The 19260-nt window shown below is 48.8% G+C and overlaps 7 protein-coding genes across 7 annotated transcripts; 4 read left to right on the top strand and 3 right to left on the bottom strand.

The window, feature by feature from the left end:
- Positions 1–216: 216 nt before the first annotated feature.
- Positions 217–2765, bottom strand: BKA67DRAFT_183783 (Prefoldin subunit-domain-containing protein). The gene is made up of 2 exons (XM_046095298.1): positions 387–2765; positions 217–256 (listed from the first exon to the last, which is right to left on the bottom strand). The coding sequence occupies exon 1, from the start codon at positions 2491–2493 to the stop codon at positions 571–573; it is 1923 nt and encodes a 640-aa protein (XP_045961482.1). The 5' UTR covers positions 2494–2765; the 3' UTR covers positions 217–256; positions 387–570.
- A 644-nt stretch (positions 2766–3409) lies between these two features.
- On the top strand, positions 3410–4425 carry BKA67DRAFT_590860 (uncharacterized protein; the record flags this gene model as incomplete). The annotated part of the gene is made up of 3 exons (XM_046104632.1): positions 3410–3452; positions 3508–4197; positions 4253–4425. 3 exons carry the CDS (start codon positions 3410–3412, stop codon positions 4423–4425), a joined length of 906 nt encoding a protein of 301 aa, XP_045961481.1.
- Positions 4426–5547: 1122 nt separating this feature from the next.
- BKA67DRAFT_655521 (uncharacterized protein) lies at positions 5548–6024 on the bottom strand (the record flags this gene model as incomplete). Its single annotated transcript, XM_046106773.1, has 1 exon — positions 5548–6024. The coding sequence occupies one exon, from the start codon at positions 6022–6024 to the stop codon at positions 5548–5550; it is 477 nt and encodes a 158-aa protein (XP_045961480.1).
- A 3461-nt stretch (positions 6025–9485) lies between these two features.
- On the top strand, positions 9486–10481 carry BKA67DRAFT_590859 (uncharacterized protein; the record flags this gene model as incomplete). The annotated part of the gene is made up of 1 exon (XM_046104631.1): positions 9486–10481. One exon carries the CDS (start codon positions 9486–9488, stop codon positions 10479–10481), a length of 996 nt encoding a protein of 331 aa, XP_045961479.1.
- Positions 10482–11157: 676 nt separating this feature from the next.
- On the top strand, positions 11158–12311 carry BKA67DRAFT_532461 (uncharacterized protein; the record flags this gene model as incomplete). The annotated part of the gene is made up of 3 exons (XM_046099534.1): positions 11158–11323; positions 11403–11779; positions 11856–12311. The coding sequence occupies 3 exons, from the start codon at positions 11158–11160 to the stop codon at positions 12309–12311; spliced, it is 999 nt and encodes a 332-aa protein (XP_045961478.1).
- A 1809-nt stretch (positions 12312–14120) lies between these two features.
- On the bottom strand, positions 14121–15984 carry BKA67DRAFT_514561 (putative Myo-inositol transporter 1; the record flags this gene model as incomplete). The annotated part of the gene is made up of 6 exons (XM_046097657.1): positions 14121–14529; positions 14586–14626; positions 14676–14946; positions 14998–15290; positions 15358–15554; positions 15609–15984. 6 exons carry the CDS (start codon positions 15982–15984, stop codon positions 14121–14123), a joined length of 1587 nt encoding a protein of 528 aa, XP_045961477.1.
- A 1092-nt stretch (positions 15985–17076) lies between these two features.
- On the top strand, positions 17077–19040 carry BKA67DRAFT_655517 (major facilitator superfamily domain-containing protein; the record flags this gene model as incomplete). Its single annotated transcript, XM_046106772.1, has 7 exons — positions 17077–17259; positions 17314–17371; positions 17427–17713; positions 17769–17777; positions 17897–18304; positions 18371–18469; positions 18522–19040. The coding sequence occupies 7 exons, from the start codon at positions 17077–17079 to the stop codon at positions 19038–19040; spliced, it is 1563 nt and encodes a 520-aa protein (XP_045961476.1).
- Between the last annotated feature and the right edge of the window lie 220 nt (positions 19041–19260).

Here is a 19260-nt window from a genome sequence, read left to right as displayed (position 1 = left end):
TAAAGAACAACTAATTGACGAGCACCCATGATGCAGAATAGAAACATATCCACATGCTGGTCGGGCCAGGTCAGGAGGCCAAGATACACATCTTAATTTCTTGAGCTATGTACGTACTTGATGGAATGTCAAGGGTGAAACGAATCGCGCAAAACCACGGGTGAATATAGCCAGAAGGCCCTGGGTTAAGGCGTCAGAGAGCCCTAGGTGACTTGCTCTTGGAATCGCGAGTAATGCCATAGCAGATTGAGAGCAGCTATGCATCAATTGTCAGATTGAAGCGTTCCGTATTACGTTGTCATGCAGTTGTTTCGGCAGCATAACTTGACAAGAAAAAAATTTGACAACGGAAATGAAAACCAGAGCTATTACTCTGCCAGACTTACATGTGCACGTAGCAAGCTGGGAACAACCAGTCAATTCAACCGGACCAGTCAGGCGGCATATGCGTGCGGTGATCACAGTCGCATGGATATATCCCAAGTCACGAGGCGTCTCGAAAATAGCTTCACAGTCGAGGCCAAGAAAAACCAGAAGACTCAAGATTGAGCTACTGAAACTTTCGAGACCCTAAGATTTCGCAAGCCGTGCTGCTTTGAACCGACTCAAACGCTTCGGGCCGCCCTCCTCTTCATCCAGCGGCCGTATAGGCGACTCGTCTTCCTTCATGAAGCCGCCTTGCTTCTGAATCATTCGGTTACGTACCTTGTGATACTCAACAGCGGCCTGCTGTTTAAGCATGTCGGCATCGAACTCATCCGGCTCTCTGGCTCGTTCGGATGGTGCATGTTCCAGCACAGAGGCTGCCATCGTCTTCCCTTCTGGGCCAGACGGGGCAAACTGCTGTTCAGAAACAGGCAGTTCCGGGTTGATGACTGAGCCGTCGATCGATACCGGAGCCTTGAACGTGGGCGTTTGGCTAGGTGATGCCTCACCACGGGCCATCTTGAATCTCGAGGCTTTCTTGGTAACTGGTGCAGTGGGTGGGGGAGCATTGCTCTTGCGCTCTACAATGGTCTGCGAGAGAGGATCAACTTCAGGTCTCTCAAGCTGAGCTAGAGGTGCCGAATCTCGAGAAGGGGTTGGCTTTTCCGCCACGTCCAATGCTGGCGCAAATCGGACGCTTTTCTTGGCCCCAGAAACGCCGTCAGGTTCAACCCCAGTGTTGTCATAAGAAGTACTGTCAAGCTTGCTTTCCTCTGTCTTGACACGGATTGTTGCAATGCCCTCTTTCGGGTCGTCCCCGTTGTCATCGTCGCTATCGTTGTGTGTTTCTGGAGAATCAAAGGTGTGGCCTTGTAGACGCTGTTGGATTTCCAGCATCTTCAGACGGTATTCTTCGTTGACGACGCTCCGTTTAGACCGACCCCACTGATCTTCGTCTTCGTCGTCGTCTTCCCCCTCTTCCTCGTCTAGATCAATGTCCCAATCATCATCTTCTTCTTCATCCGTCAAGCCACCTTCTTCCAAGGTAAGTTCCGCAACCACGGGGTTCAGTTCAGACAGGTTGTATTCCAGCATGTCTCTCCGCAGCTGAGCGGCCTCTTCCGAGTCATCGGCAGGAATGACGGGATCTGATATGATGCTCTCTTGCTGCTTAGCCTCCCGCATCAGCTCATCGATGTCTTTGGCTGTGAACGACATGTATTCTGGCTTCTCGTCGGCAGGTTTTGTCGCCTTCGACTTTGGATTTGAAGGGGCAGCCACAGGCTTGTTTGCAGGCGTTGCTACTGCCTTTGCAGGTTTTGTATCTTCTGCAAACTTGACGCTCTTCTTCTGCGGCTTAGGCTTTGGTGAATCGCCTGTCGTCGCTGCTTTTGCCTGAGCCAAGGTCTCTTGGGGCTGCGGCTTGGGAGTTTGGCGCTCGACTTGCTTGATGTTCTGTTCGGCTGCGCCGGGAGAGGCCGGTAGCTCTTTCACACCGGCCTTCTCCAGGGCCTCAAGGAGCTCTGACTGATTGTTGCCGGGGGTTCGGAGGCTGTATGAGACGACATTGTCATCATCATCGAGCTCTTCCAAGATCTCGGTGACTGGCAAGCCGCCATCATCTCCTCCATAGCCCTCGTCCTCTGGGACGTATTCACCTTCGTCTTCGGATGCGTCGTGCTCCTCGTCTTCGTGCAAGTTCAGTGCCGCCAACTCTTTTTGGGCTGTCTCGAGGCGTTTCTCCATTGTGGTAATATTTCGCTTCACGTAGTCGATCCGGTTGACCAGGGTGCTTATGACCTGGCTTGGCTTTTGAGAGCCGCCATCCCCAAATATCTTGGCTAGCTCATCGTCGTCGACAAGATTGCCATCGAAAGATGCGCGCATCGTTTTCATGAGCTTGGGCGACGCGTCTGGCGGGAGCAGATCCACCTCCTTCTTCAGATTCTCGTACTCGTTTTTCCATTGTTTCCACTCGTCCAGAAGCGCGCGTATCTTTCGGACGTTCTGCTCGAGGCGTTGACGCTGTTGCTCCAGCTGTCCAAGGTTACCGGCTGGTGAGGTCATGGTGAACAAACTCTTTATGTGAAAGAGAATTGCTTGAAAGGGAGTTCTGACATGAGGCAGGCAAACGATCGTCTGGGTTCGTTTGCTTCAAAAAGTTTTAGCGGGGTATTTTCTTTTTCATCGCTCCATAACTACCTGCAGAGGGCGGCAGTCGGGCTCCACTCAAGCAGGACGCTCCGGACATACTATACACAGTACATAAGTATGCCTCCACCGCTGGTCCCTACGAGCTGGACGAGTCATCGGGTATATATTACGTCCACATACTTATACACTAACCTCAGTATGCAATGTTCCGTACAGGACACACTACGGACTGTGGTTTCCCATGCAGTTGCTAGTGGTATCTACAACTGTCGAGGTTAAAAACTTAACTTGTATGACCATTAAACTCAACGACTACATAAAATAACGACGGCTTCGATGCACACTTACGCCCTTAACTTTGGCGAAATGGTGGACACCGAAAAACCTTAAGATATCCATGCATGAGAAGCACACTCGTCTCTCCACTGGGCTTTCTGACTCTTCGCGGAGATTACGTATCACCGTGTATAGCCCATACGATGTCCGGCTAAAGCAACCTTTATCGCCTCCTGCACACCAACAGCAAGCCAAACTCCGCAGCTTCTGATTGGTGTCCCATACAACAGCGTACTTTGTGCTGACGTGAGAACGAGATTAACCATACAGTAGTACATTATTTAGCGCTGCCTATATAGATAGAAACTACTTGTGTGGTACGCCGTAGGTGGTCGGCGATTAGCATGGTGTTGTGTCTTACAACAAGGCGGCCGCCATGATGGAATATTTATACTTGTGGCACGTCTTTCCAAACATCTCGCGGCCCTGAACCATTGGACCCACCGTACCAAAAATCTTGTTGCAGCAGATACTAGATTCGCCACAGTTTGAAATGCCTCCTCCTCGTGGAACGCCAAACATTCTTGAAGGTCCTGGTAAGCACCCCCCTTGACAGGTCAACCGCGACGTCTTGGTTAAACTCGAGCACAGGCGACTATGACATGACCAGCGAAGTGCACAATGACACATACCCAGCAATCGATTCTGCGAAAGCAGACCTCAGCGGGAAAGCCGTCTTCATCAGCGGTGCGTCGAGGGGTCTCGGATGTGCGATGAGCGTATCCTTCGCCAAGGCTGGCGCGTCCATGATTGCCATAGGCGCCAGAGGTGACCTGTCAACCACAATCAAGCTCATGCAGGACGCCGTTGAGAAGCTCGGGAAACCGCCACCAAAGATCTTGCCGATTAAGTTTGACATGTCTGTTAAGCAGAGCGTGGACGAAGCAGCGCGGAAGATCAGAGACGAGTTTGGCAGGATCGACATCGTCATCGCCAACGCCGCTGTCATAACTATGGGCAAGATCGCAGAGAGCGATGCGGATGATTGGGGTCGAGTGTTCGGCACCAACACCATAGGCATTTACCTGCTTTACCGAGCACTCATCCCTTTGTTGCTAGAGGGTGGGGATAAGACATTTATCACCGTCGCCAGTGTGGGTGCTCACTTGGTGTCGCCTGGATATAGTGCGTACCAGACGTCGAAGCTTGTTACGCTCCGACTAGATGAGTTTGTGTGTGCCGAATATGGCGAACAGGGGATCTTGGCATATTGCATTCATCCTGGAAACATTCCAACAGACATGTCAGGACCTGATGGGATACCTGATTTCTTGAAACATAGTGAGTAGCTGCTGTTTTCCTTAGGCCCAACCTGGTAAGCTAACACGACGATTAGTTTTCGTGGAGACTCCTGAGCTCAGTGCAGACTCGCTTGTGTATCTGACGTCAGAGAAGCGAGATTGGCTCGCAGGCCGGTATGTCAATGTAACATGGCATCTTCCGGAGTTGATGGAAAAGAAAGACGAAATCATGTCAGGAGATAAGCTGAAGGTCAGATTGGTTATTTGATATTGCTGCCTGATTGTGAGTCAATGAATCAATGATTGTCTCAAAGAAGAGCAACTATATATGAACTACACATCTGGGGCCCATCTTCAGCCTAATGTTCTTCAATTGACTATCAGCTGCACGGACGCATATTGAAGTATCACCGCAACTTTCACCATTGATAATTAGCTACACAATTCTTCAAAACGCCTTGGTTGACCTTGATCGAAGCTCTTCCTGGAGATATGGAGGAAACTTTTACTCATTTGACTGACGAGCAAAGGAACTTCTTGGAGAAGATTATATCGTGTCACTAATACCTGATAATCTTCAAGGTTCTCTCAGCTGCACAGTGGTCGGTACTGGCAATGATGATGTCAAACTTATTATCTCCTTTCGAATAGAGTCCGGAAAGCTGGACGTGCACATCTCCGCTTCATCTAAAAGATGCAGTACATGTTGGAAAAAGAACCTTTGGGATGTGTTCACTTACCAAGGCCGACTTGATAGTGGTGACACCGGAAAAGGCATCATGTACGGGAGTTTCTGATATTGAAATGGACTTTCCTCTCTCTCTTCAGCAACGAATGGTCCCAAGTTGTCACTCACGGTGAACTTTCAAAAGGCAGTATACTACTAAACACTGAGGCTCATCAGATCTCGGGGATCGTGGATTGATTCCTCTGCTCGATTCAGGCCTTTCGCTATGAAATTGCCGCACCTGTTCATGAATCTAGGCTATATCGTTGAATCGGAAGCTAGGTGAAGCGACAAATAGGCATATTTCACATTCCACGAAGCTATCGATGATGCTTTCTAGGGAAAGTTCTTCCACACAACAGGCAGTGAAAATCATGTCGACTGACATTAACCTTGGTCAGGTCCATCCCGAAAAGTGTATGTGCGTGTGGCATATGTATCTACCATCGCTATGAAGCCACCGTAGTCTGGAGAGCAAACGAGCCTTAGGAGTTTTGAAATGCGGGCCAGGGGCGTGTTGGCAACCAGAGTTAGAGCTGCGATCATAATGAGGCATTGGAGCTCACGCATAACAACTTCAAAATACGACTCGCTAGTGGCGACCCTGCAGAGCATTTCCTGGCCTGATCCGCGCGAGGAGATGGCGGCTTTTGTGATATTATCTTACGCGAATCTTTCCAAAACGTTTACCTCACTGTCGAAGCAAGTGAATGTATCGGGGACGGTGTCAAGATCAGGAATAAAGTGCAAATCAGGTAAGTCTGGCGATCTACGTTGTCTCTTATTGCACCCACACAAGTCAAATTGTGTGTCTGCGTCTTGAGGCTGGAGATCCCGCGCCTCAAAAAGCACCTCGCCATCCCCCGTCCACAGGACTTTGAAGTAGAGGGACTCAGGATGCAGTCGCGAATGCAAATCGTTGGGCAAGGACACACCGCCATGCAGTATAGGGACGATGCGCCGAAAGAGCTCAAAGCTAGCCTCGCATATCAGTAACTTCAGCTCGTCTTGACATCCCATTGCTTTGATAATGCTACACTGCTGAAGAGCCTGGTCGCGACGCTCGAAGATGTTGCCAATCTGTTGACTCCTACCGGCGTGAATACTACCGTTACGAGGTGCATGAATGTGAATGGCCATATCTTGAAGATCGATCTTAGCTCAGGCATCGTCACCGAATATGGCCTCGCACCAACACCATGTGATATTGCATGTCAGCCCTTCGTGTTTGCATGCAGAAGGTATCGTGTTGTTAGGTGTTGTTTTTATAAGCCTAAGCCGGTAATACTAAATTGTAAACGTGGAAAGGTTGTTGTGGGAAACATATGTTGGGGATATGACTGCACTGGTAAGTTCAATTCTTTTTTCTTTCTTTTTTAATAACCTGGGCAAATCCTATACTTAGAGAGTGCGCTGCTCCGTATGAAGCCTCTCTGATTTAACCATTCAAGGCCATTCAACTATTGGTCTGAAAAGGATTGATTGGCTGGTCAGCACGTCAAGCGCTGAAGCCCTACTTGATCACCCGTACTTTGACTAGGTCTGGGAGATACGTGAAGCGTTCGACGATCGCCAACTTCGTTAATATTTTGCTGTGGTTCTTGGTCGCTTGATTGTTACGTTAGACACAAGAATCATACCATGTCCCGTTGGTTCTCACTAGATAGAGTCTTTGTCTATCAGTGCTAGTCTGCTTGTGTTAGATTTCAGGAATTCAAAGATTAAGGGTATCCGTACAAACTAGATAGTTAGCTGAAGAATCTTTAACTCACAATCATTATCATTCTATCTAATATCACTGTTTCTCCATCTTATTGATATCATTTACATCTTTTATCTTTAAAGTCAAGATGAAGAACGAATATAAGTAGTGCGATGGTGACATTAAAGCTAATAATCAGCATGCAGTGAAACTTTTTAAAAAAATAAAATAAAAATAAAAAAAAGGGAAGCTGCTGGCGATCCATGCGGAATCGTAAAGTTGAAGGAGTGTTGCCTCGCTTGAACGCCTGCCCTAGCGACAATACCCCGAAGCTCACTTGGTAATCTCGCCACGAATGGCATCGTATGTTCATGTCGTCGTTTCAGGCCTTACGATTAACGCTTGATAAAAGAGATTCGGATCTCGGTGGATGGTTTGGAACGGGGCCGGTGTTTGAAGATGATAGCCGAATGCAAACTCTGATAGGTTTTCACCTTTGAAAAACTGGCAAGGAGTTTGGTTCTTTTGATCTTTCTTTGGCCAAGAGCTCGCCTTCGTCTAACTTTTAGTCATCGCATTCATAATATCAAAGTAGGACGAGGTCACCCAACTAGTGACGCTGTCTCCTCCACTCTCTTCAATTTTCATAAGTCATTTTCTCTAAGAATTTGCGATGATTTTATGGCAGGGTCAGACAACCACAGTGATCAACCTAAGCATTATTTTATCAATAGGTGCAACTTACACTTTGACGATTGCACTTGTGAAATATTCTACTGAGTAATCTTCGGGACTACTCTTATACGCCCATTATTGGTTAGCATACCTTGTTAGCAAATATCTATCATGTTAGTATTATCCGAGATAGTGACTATCTGAGGAAAGCATGAAACTCAATCCTTGATCTGTTCATCCATGGCCACATTGATGTTAGCGAATTCTGTAGAGATTTCCTTGACCTATATCATCCCACAGACAATACTCGTTGCCCAACGATCCTTATAACCTAGGTAAGTCTTCTCTGACTAGTGCTCCCCGTTCTGACTGTCTATCATGAGCAGATCGCTGTCTCTGGCCTGAGAAGAGAAGGAGATAACAACATCGTCGCGTTTTATCAGGCGGACCCGAGTTCGAATTTGTTCATGTGGAAACTTCATTAAATCGATTTGCTAGCTCCAGGTTTGCCTTTGATCCATAGGAATTCTCCCCCAATGCCAATTAAACCAGATTGATTCTGAACGTGCGTGACACTTTTCGAGCTTGAAACTCTTACAAGTCGTAGGCTAACGTGAGTTGGCCTTCTTCGCGTACCATAGTTGGTAAGAGAGGACCAGAAAAATGATACTATAGAGCTTTCTAGGGACAATACATAAACCAACATTGCTGCGCAGCTTATGGGTCACGGTCATACGTTTCCAGTACAAACGATATCTTCTCGCCAGGTAGTGCTTCCACCCCGTCTGCATATCAATATCAAGAGCTGCCAAGTATCTCTAGTGCTTGATGTTCCTTACCTCCTGTTTCTAAACTCTCCATCTTCACAAAGAAATGCCAGACCCAGCACAGATCAATCGTTCCCTAGGAACAATTAGGACTGAGCTCGAGTAGGTTTGTCCTTGAAGTGTTGGATAACATGTGGTATTTAGTTGGGTGGCCACTAGGGAATCCCCAGTGTTGTGCATTTTGAACCCTTCGAAGCTGAATTTTACAAACACTCCCCCCCCCATCCCCCTTCTCCCCAAAAGGAAAGAACACCATCTATTGTCAGGGAAAGAAGTAAAGCTATGTTGATGAGAGACAGTCCGAGCAGAATACCGCAACATTACTCTGTCCCGTTTCTGACGTGGTTGAGTACCATAAGCCACGTGATTGCGTGCAAGGTCTGTCTTTCTTGACGGGTGACACCAAGGGTTCAGAATCCGATATTGTGCAAGCTCAACGCTAATGCGGCCGCGATTTCTGCCACGTGGATTTGTAACGAAATAGGTGTATCTAATCTTCAAACTGAACGAGCGGTAGATATAGGCTCGTGACAACTCCGCGACTGAGCAATGACAAATGCAAATTGATGTGCGTTGTTGTGCCGTTCCCACCTAACCGAGGCCTTTTGCCATAAACATTCCGACGGAGATGGAAATGCTCCTTGTCCTCGTACCAAGTACGGATCCGTACGTAGTCTGATTCGTAAGGCTGCCAAGCATCGGCATCAATGCGACGTACGCTCCGATGCTGCCCCTTGTCGATCGGCTCGCGTTTGCCACTTTTCGCCGACCCTCGATCAAAATCAGCCCAGCGGAGCTGTCACTTAACCCCGGACTTCGTTAGCTCCGCGCTGTTTTGGCGCTGAGGTCTTCCATTGTTCTGGACTGCAACCAGCAGCCAATAAGCCATTGTTAGTGCACTTACAAACCTGGAAGTAAAAGCGACCAGTTGGACACGCCGACGGAGATGTCGGCTGATAGGGGGTCGCTCTTTGGTATTGTGCGAGGAGCCGCTGGTTGTTAACCAAGTGTATGACGAGTCACAGGCAGGTTGCTGGTTGCTGATTTTATTAATATAACAGGCGTGCATTCGGTTCATAGTTGGCAGCTTGGCACTGAATGTAGTCTGCATCTATTCGACTGACAGTATGGTACACATGAAGAATTTGAATCTCCAAGCCGAAATCCTATAATGCGACAATTCTTGCCAGCCATATCATACAACATTCATAACTCAGCCCAGCCTACGTCAGACTCGAAAAGAAGAAGCAAAATTTTCGAAGTAACTGCAAATTGGATCGCAGAAGAGAGCAGTTGATATTATATCCGGCTAGACTGCGAGGCGTCGAGGGACGAGAACAACCCAACCAGAACCACAAAATCGAGGCCATAACTTTTCTACCGACAAACCCATCAAGATGTCGTCCTCATCCGGGCCACCGTACATGCCACAGATAGCACAGGTAGGCGGCGTCCCTACAGTTGCGATAGACGTACCGATATCAGCGTGCCTCATCTTTGTCTACATCTGTCTGGCAGCAACACATATGACGATATTCCAACTGAACCGAAAACGAGAACACAAGTTCGTGTTCTCAGCGATGCTCTTCGGCTTCTCTGTGGCACGAACGGCCGCCTTGTCCATGAGGATTGCATGGGCGACACACCAGACCAATGTTTCTATTGCCATCGCGGCTAGCATCCTCACACAAGCCGGCGTCATTGTTATCTTCATCGCCAACCTCTTCTTCGCACAACGCATCGTGCGAGCGTACCACGCAACTTTCGGGTGGCACAAGGCATCACGCATCGTGTTTCGCAGCCTTGTCGGTTGTGTTGTTGCCTGTCTGGTCATGGTCATCGTGTGCACTGTACAGTCGTTCTACACGCTCGACGCGGGTATCCGGTCCAAGGATAGAGACGTGCAGCTGACCGCTGGTGTCTTCTTGGCCTTCCTTGCATTCGTGCCCGCCCCAGCGGTCACGATCGCTGCGTTGATCCCGAGCAGCAAGCGCGTTGAGAAGTTTGGCCAAGGCCGCTTTAGAACCAAGATTGCGCTTTTGATCTTCACTTCTCTACTGCTCGCTCTAGGTGCCGGCTTCAGAATAGGCACCAACTTCGCGCCGAGAGCAGCAAACAACCCTGCGTGGTACCACTCCAGGGCTTGCTACTACTGCTTCAACTATGCCATCGAGATAATAGTTTCTGCCTTGTACGCTGCCGTCCGGTTCGATAGGCGGTTCCACATTCCCAACGGGGCCAAGGGTCCTGGCGACTACGCAAAGGGTGCTCAGCTGAGAGTCAACACCGAGGCGGAGACGTTTGGCCAAGACGACAGCGCAGATGACGAGACGGTTGTGGGATCGCCATCAGCAGAAATAATCACAAAAGAGCAGAATAAAGAGATGGTTTAGAGGGTGGGAGCTCAAACAGCAGGGGTGCGACACGAGAGGGAGAGGAGGGGAGACTAGGTTGCATGATGATACCCAATTTATTTGTTATTCAGACATTCATAGGAAGCATTCGGAGAAGATCTCAGCGAGCACAATAGAATATAGACTTTCCACTCATCTGAGTCGAGCCGCCAGGTGCATTGAGTTAAGTAAATGCCTTCGGAAAGTACCATAACCTGTATGTGTGTGCTGTGTTGTGTTGTGAAAGGCAAAAAAGAAAGTAGCTTCTACATACTGTAGGCCAGAGTTGAGAATGGAGCGCACTGCCACAAGTCTCTTCAGTGGAGCCGCCCCTCCCTTGCAGCCGGGACAGTGTGCGGCTGACGGATCCGCAGGTGCCTGAAGGCTGGCAGGGTGGGCTGGGGAACGCCTCAATCATCCAGCCAAGTCCCCGTCCAAGGTTAGACCAGCAATAATTAGTGTCTACACCTAGACGAGACTAACTTACCTGACTTCTACCGGTAGCTTCCCAATTTCAATCCAAGCCGGCCAAGCGACAACATCTCATCAACAGCTGAACCCGTCGCAATAATTGTGAGCGCGCCAACCAAAACCAACCAATCGTCGTCGCGGTTTCAACACAAAAGGCCTCGATATATAGAGCAGCCAGCGCCATCGTCTCTTTCGACGCGCGAAGATGGGCAAGAAGAAGAGAAAGCAACCCAATGTCGAAGAGCTCCTGGCGCGGCCATGGTGCTACTACTGCGAAAGAGATTTCGAAGATCTCAAGCTCTTGATCTCCCATCAAAAGGCCAAGCATTTCAAGTGCGACCGTTGCGGCAGGAGGCTGAACACAGCAGGAGGTACGCACGGCGTCTCCGTCCCTGTTTTTCTTTCACTGCGCGAACGCCATCTGCTAACATCTGTTTCTTCCCCCTTCAGGTCTTTCCGTCCACATGAACCAAGTCCACAAAGAGTCCCTGTCGCTCGTAGAGAATGCCTTGCCCAACAGGCAAGGTCTCGAGGTCGAGATCTTCGGTATGGAAGGTATCCCCGAAGACGTAGTCCAGCAGCATAACCAGCGCCTCATCCAAAACTTCTACCAAGCACAGGCCGACCGCTTCGCTGCGACTGGAAACCCTCCTCCCGGCCAGGGTGCGCAGGGACCTGCGAAGAAGATCAAGATCGAGACCCCAGAGGAGATCAAGAAGAGGCTAGCCGATCACCGCGCCAGAGTCGCTGCCCACAAGGCCGCCGGCGGTGTCGGCAATCCCGCACCTCCAACTGCTTTGCCAGATGGCCAAAGTCCCGGCCAGAACGTGAGTCTAGTCCTACCAGTTCATGCTTATCAATGACGCAAGCGAAACAGCATGCTGACACTCGCCTTCCCTTCAGAACTCGCCTTTCCCCCCACCGGGCGGCCAGTACCCTCCAGGTTTCCCGCCCCAAGGAGTCCCTGGCTTCTCTCCACCACCCCAATACCCACAAGGAGGCTTCAACTACCCTCCTGGCAACCTTCCCTCAAGACCAGGCAGCAACCTTCCTGCTCCACCGGGCCTGCCACCCCGGCCGGGACAGCCTGGATATGGAAGCACCGTGGACGATCTGGTATCAGGCGCCGCCAGGCAGGGCGATGATATTGATCAGTTAATCAGAATGGCTGAACTTGGCCAGCTACCACCCAAGAAGACAGATTCAGCCACGCCAACGGTACCTGAGCCGGCCCCAGCAGAGGAGAAGAAAGCAAAGAAGAAGGACAACGTGAAGATGATTTACGATGATGAAATCAGTCCCGAGGAACGACTCGCGCTCATGCCAAAATATGCTTATGTACCCGCAGCTGCAGCATAGGGCACAGGGCACGGGGCATAGGGCCACATGAAAGGGCCGGGAATCATTTGTATACTTAAGTGATGGAAACAAGCTATCATAACCAAAGTTCAGTCGACACTTGCATGTGGGATCAACGGACTCTGAATAGTTCTGACTTGAAAGATGATGGTCAGGAAGCCATTGCACACCCAAAGCATTGTACTACCATAGTATCATTGGACCTGCACACGCATAATCCATGCCGGTTTCAGAATACATGCCTAGCTTGCCTGCACCGGACGAGTTGCACGTACGTTAGACTTCAGTCGTAGCTATTTTTCGGTTTCCAAAATACCACAGATTTGTTCCGGTAAACAGTAGTATTGAGAATGCTTGACATGCTATGAGACCGCCTACAGCAGAAACATCTCGTGGGACAAAGCCGATCTGACTTCAATTCGACCTTTTTGTTCGCTGCCCGCCTTCCAGTAATCGGAACCAATAAACCCCTTGGTAACTGAAAATATCTACAAGCGTTCAGTGGCTCTGAGGACAAGAAGTGGTTGAGTTGAGGTCATACCTTGGTAACCTGGATCCCTGACAATCAATCAGACACAGTATGGCAGATCCGATGATTGCCCAACACCACAATAAGTGACTGCAATCCCTTGGTCATCGGTACTGCAAAGGGCGATTGTGTTGGAGTCGTAACAAACATAGCCTCCCACGTGTCCAGCGCACTTGGTGACCCCGATGAAGCCTTGCGGTGAAGGTAATGCTGCAACCAAGGTGCCGGCCACCAGTGACACGATGATGGATGCTCGGAATAACCTCTTGTTCTTTGAGATTATGTGAGATTGCTGGACGTAAATATGGTGGGCTGATACTTCTTCTTAGGACTATCCAGGTAGACCACTTGTATTTATACAGGCAAGCATATGTGAGAATGCAATCATGGTTTGGCAGTGGTCTGAAAGGTAGAGCTTGTATTCAGTTGACCCATGTGATATGGGCTTACCCCTTGCTTTACCTGTTTCGTCATGTTGTTTGTTTGTTTGTTTATTTGTTTGTTTGTTTGTTTATTTGTTTGTTTGCTTGTTTTGTCTATTTCGTGCCGCTGTTGCGGTGGCTGCACAAGTAGCCGGCGTGTGCTCCCAGGGGTAATAAGACGTGACTAGCCTTTATAAGAGGCCCAAAGTGGGCTGTCGTCCTATACAAAGAAGAGAAGCCATAGCGTGCTTCAAGTGGATGCCATTCCAATCCCTTCTATCGCGGCATTCCGATTCCCAGGTGTTTCTATATAGCTTTCGATCGCCCGTAGTCGGTAGCAAAGATTCTCCTTTGCGGTAGTGTTAGTTGGGCTCGAGATCCCGTAAGCCGTCGAGATTAGCTCTTGTTCAATATGTGTTTTTGTAGTGTGCTTCAAAAATATAAATAATCAGTCCGTCCCATTCGCTATGTACTCTGACCTGGATCAATATAATGCGTTGTCGATGCCGCACAAAATCACCAACACCACCTTGGTTTTATTTTCTTCACTTTCTTTTTCTTTTTTGTTTCTCTCTCTTAATGTATATTCTCGTGATCAAAAGGGTCTTCGGAGGAGTCACGTAAGGGGCCATCTCGGCTTCGTATCTATGTGGACTACTCCACATTGGCAAATATTTGGTCTTTTCGCCTGGCCTGTGTTGCGGTGGCACTGACTGGCTTCGGTACCGTGTCCAAGACGTGCTCCTGTTACTATGATGATACGTAAACATATACAGCTTTCCTGACCAAAGCGCGAACCTGGATGTAGATATAATATATATCTCAGCCGCCAAGAACGAGTCTTAAACATTATTTCGATCAAGAGGTGGTTTCGGCCTTGATATCATCGCTATTCTCCACCTGTGATGCGTCAGGCTTATGGTCGACCGAACCTGCGACCAGAGAGCTCCTGCGCCTTTCCCAACCGGACTCGCCTCCCCATCCGTGCTTGGAGATATGCCTACTTCTTTTGACGGCATGAGGTTCGAGAAACAACCAGTCGATCTCCTCGAGGGTCAAGTTTGACGTTTCTGGGTAGCAGAAGTACACGAGAGGGATGAAGGCGAAATTGAGTGCCATAAAAATGAGGTACCCTTTCCACGCCAGATTACTGATGAGCGTCGGCGTGATCATAACGACAAAGAAGTTCCAGAGCCAATTTGAGGAGACTCCGACAGCTGTCCCTTTTGCCCTAACATGGAGAGGCAGAATTTCCGGTACATAAACCCTGATAGAATCCGATCAGTACTTTACGTTCAAGCACCATCTTTCAAACGTGCTTACCAAGGTATACAATTGGCCGTTGCTCCAAAGATGAGCATATACTGGTTTTTTATCAGTCAAGGGCGCCGATATCTGACACGCGTTACTTACGGTGAAGAAGAACGTGATACTGGCCGTCGCAGTTGATTTGGCGACATCACCACCCCTACTCTGAAAGCTCAGAAGAATAGATACCATCATCATCGAGATTCCCAGGCCAAGGGATCCCCACATCATGGGTTTGCGGCGTCCATACTTATCCAAGAAGAATGTTGGGAACAACGACCCCAAGAAGAACATGGCATTAATCACTCCAGCGAGGATTAAAGCTAGGTTACGGTCTAGTCCCACATTGAACTGCAAAACAGACGTGATGTAATATCTCGACTCAGTCTTAGCGACTAGATCATCAAAGAGCCACAACCGTACTTACACAATCAAGTTAATACCACCCATTTGGTTCATGAATTGCATGCCATATGCCAGAAAAACCCTGCGCCCCGTCTGCACCTCATCCTTCTTGAAGAGCTGGGACCATTTGTATTCGCCGTGCTCTTGCTCAACCTTCAGAGCATCGAGGACATCGTTCTGTTCCTTGACAATCTTCGGATGGTCTGGCGGTCTTTCGTAGACCTGGCAAAGAACATCCAATGCTTCCTGGTTGCGACCATGTTTGTAAAGCCACCGAGGACTCTCTGGAAGGCCAAGAACCAGCGCAATGACGAGCTAATTCAACGTTAGGAAAAAGAATAAATAGGAATTGACCATTTGCGCTACCCGAAGCTCAACGTACGAAGGCAAAAATCATCTGGCAAGCGATAGGCAGTCGCCATGCGATGGAGCCCGGCACAAAAGACATGCCATAGTCAAACCAGTAGGCAATTTCGATTCCGACTCCCACGAAGAGGGGCTCGGACGATACGAGCCGCCCACGTTTCTCGGCCTCGCACAACTCGGACTGATACATGGGCACAGTTGAGGTTTCAATACCTAGTTCTCATGAGCTTCAACTAGTAATGGTGCCTGATCAGAGGCTGAACGAACCTGTTCCGATCCCCGTAATGTAACGGGCGACCATCAGATGAGGAACAGAGAAGGCCGAGGCTTGTAGTACGGCGCCGACGATGATGAAACACATGGCTATCCACATGGCGAGCCGCCGGCCCGTCTTGTCGCATATTATAAATGCCAATATACATCCCGAAAATGCGCCGAGATTATAAATAGACACTATGATACCCTCGAGCGAGGAGCTGGGGTGCCCAAACTGATCGAGGAAGTTCGCGTTGCCCACGATGCCACCGAATACTCCTTGGTCGTAGCCGAATAGCACGAATGCGCATTGGCAGGCTATGGTGATGGCCGCCCGCAACTTAAAGCCAGTGCCAAAGAGATTGTATTGTGGTGTATGAAAGACCATCGTGAGCGTGGCAAAAGAAAACACACATAAGATCGCATGGGTATAAAAAAAAGAGACTAATCTTGTCTATTATACTACAGGTTGATCAACGCCCTGGCACACCATTCATGAGCTCAGGTCCGTTCATGGCCAAAACAGGCATGCCGCGCAGTTCGGGCTGCGGCTTGCTCGGCGGTTGTTGCAAAGTCGCATGAAGTCGCACCATGCAGATTAGTAGTTGAGTGCGTCGAACTCGTTACATCACGTTCTGATTTCTGAGTTTGGTAGTCTCAAACAACTTGCAGCCTCTCTACTGTGTGCATTTGGAGATTCTGGCCATGCCGTCATAAGTGGAGGGCGCTGCCTGTGGCCGCCATCCACTAAATCCCCAGATCTGCAGTTCTAGTCCTGGGGATAGTGCGGAGAATGCGGTGTGGTCGCGAATTGTCTGTGTTCCGGAGTGTTTAGAACTGCCTGATCCGTCCATGCTGCTTAGTGGCTGGAATGAGAGCCTCTTATTGTTTGCGGCGACTCATGCAGACCTCTCTACTAAGCATTTTGCAGTAAATCGTTTTACCGATAGAAATGCCGAGCACTTTGAGGGAAGGGAATATTGTTCCGAGCCGAATTTTATACAAGACCATTTAGCACCGCTCTGGTTCAAGGGCTGTATCTGTCCATAAACATTCGTCTAGGTGTGCTCTGCCCGCACTTCAATTCATGATGAAGATTGTGATGTCATATAGACTATACCTCAGTTGCAATCATAAGTCCTTTGAATATGTTCTCAAGGGACCCTTGCTATTCGCTTGAGTCGGAATGCTTCCGCCTCGGCATTGCTGATAATTTGTATGGTAGATGCTTGCTAGTCAAAGCCGGGGGTGGAGTTGAAAAGATGGAGTTCACATCTTCCCCGCGTTGGTATTATTTGCCCAGCTTTCCCATCAGCTAGCCTAGGTAGTCTTGGCCCAGTCATTTCTATGCAATAGTAGAAAGAGACTTGCAATCATGAACAGGCTGAACAAGAAATTCTCGCACCTGTTCCCTGTCTCCTTGGTTACATCAACTTCCACCCACGTGCTATTGAGATTGTTATATTATTGACCTTTGACAATGGCTTCACACAACTCATTAGAGAAGGCGGAAGTCGCCGAAAGTGATACTGTTCACCAGGAACAGGTGCGCAGACCTTCCAGCCGAAATGATGAAATTGGTCGGATTGATGCGATGGCGCAAGCACCTGGAGTCACCAGGCAGTCTTTTGCGCATCTGGACGAGAAGAAAATTCTTCGCAAGGTCAGCACTGTGGCCTGACGACTTTTGAATAATCAACTGATAACTCCTTTTCAGATGGATTTGCGCTTGATCCCAATGCTGGCTCTGCTTTATCTCCTGTCCTTCTTAGATCGTAAGCTGTCTTTGCGGTTTCTTCAATTCATTTCCGAAGCTGAAAGCTCTACCAGGTGGAAATATCGGTAATGCCAAGATCGAAGGGCTCCAAGAAGACCTAGGAATGACGGCAGACCAATACAATTGGTGTCTTACGGTATTTTTCTTCAGCTACGCTTTCTTCGAGGTGCCGAGCAATCTTCTCTTGAAGAAGCTTCGTCCCAGTCGATGGCTGCCTTTGATCATGGTGGCGTGGGGAACAGTCATGACGCTGATGGGTATTGTTCGGAGCTACAGGGGTTTACTTGCTGCTCGGTTCTTCCTTGGGGTCGCCGAAGCTGGTCTATATCCTGGCTGCGCCGTGAGTGCTTCTGCCTAAATATCACTATGAAACCCTCACTAAACGGTCCATATAGTACTATGTGGTATGCAAGACTCATGTCGTTGCTCTCTAATTTGCAACCTGTACTGACTAGCATCGTAGAGTTTTCTGTGTACGACTTGCCGTCAACATGTGACACTACTAACATCCATGATTCGGTAGCTTACTATGTGGTACTGTCGACACGAGATTCAGTTGAGACAGGCTATGTTCTTCTCTGCGGCCTCCGTAGCTGGCGCTTTTAGTGGCCTGCTAGCTTTCGGTATCTCGCACATGGATGGTGTGGGAAATTTGGAAGGCTGGCGATGGATCTTCATTCTAGAAGGTATTGTCACAGTTGTAGTTGCGGGGCTCGCATTCCTAGTTTTACACGACTTTCCCGAAACCGCCAAGTTTCTAACGGAAGAAGAAAGAGCCTTTGTTGTATGGCGTCTGAAGTATGGACAGGACAAGCAAGCAACACAAGAAGGTCGAAAGTCTGTTGCTGAAGCAGAAGAATTCCAGTGGGGATATGTTTGGCAGGCGTTTCGTGATTGGCAGATCTGGACCAATATATTCGTCTACTGGGGGGTGAGTCGATGCAAATCATATCAGAGCACCACCAAAATAGTGATGCTGTGCTAACCAAAGTCTTAGATTGTATGTCCTCTCTATGGTATCAGTCTATTCCTCCCGACTATCATCGCAAATCTGGGTTATACCTCAAGCACTGCGCAACTGTTGACAGTGCCTATTGTAAGCGCACCATCATTCCGTAATCCGGGACTCATGCTGATAGTTGTCTAAGTATATCACGGCTGCCATTCTAGCAGTGATCTTCGCTTATCTATCTGATCGCATTGGGAAAAGAAGCCCGTTCGTGATTACATTCCTCTTTATGATGATTGTCGGATTTGCTATGTGCATTTCTTCTTCGAACCCAAAGGTTGTATACGGAGGTGTCTTCGTCGCGACATGTGCTATATACCCATCCTTCCCTGGAAACATTGCATGGCTCAGCAATAACCTGGCTGGCGGTTATAAGCGTGCAGCCGGAATGGCCATACAAATCGGAGTTGGCAATCTTGGAGGAGCTATGGCTTCGAACTTTTATCGTTCGCGCGACAAGCCACGATACATTCTTGGGCATGCTTTAGAGTTGGGTTTCATATCCCTTGGGATTATCGCTGCATTCATACAAGTCTTGCTGTATACTGCGATTAACAAGAAGCGCGCACGCATCATGCGGGAAGGCGGAGATCAGCTCAGTCAGAAGGAGCTTGCTACCATGGGGGACAAGGCACCGACGTTCAGATATGTGTATTAAACAAGTGTGGCTGACCGTCAATTATCAGTGGTTACTTAGAGCCATAAGATGAGGGTAGCTGAGAACGCGTCTAAGAAGAAAATGCAATAGGAAACATGAACCAAATCTGAGTCCTCACTGATATGTTGCTCATGTGCCCATCAAAATGTCCTCATAGCTTTCAAATGATACACGGACATATTGCTCTAAGTGCTGCTTGGCTTGGACGTAGACCTCAAAC

This window comes from Truncatella angustata (assembly GCF_020726525.1).
Source record: "Truncatella angustata strain MPI-SDFR-AT-0073 chromosome Unknown BKA67scaffold_2, whole genome shotgun sequence".
Taxonomy (NCBI): Eukaryota; Fungi; Ascomycota; class Sordariomycetes; order Amphisphaeriales; family Sporocadaceae; genus Truncatella; species Truncatella angustata.
The sequence above is the reverse complement of the archived record's forward strand: the minus strand, read 5'-3'. Positions and strand labels throughout refer to the sequence as shown.

Bases quoted from the DNA above. Each gene is read 5' to 3' on its own strand.
- BKA67DRAFT_183783 (XM_046095298.1), bottom strand. From the start codon at position 2,493: ATGACCTCACCAGCCGGTAACCTTGGACAGCTGGAGCAACAGCGTCAA.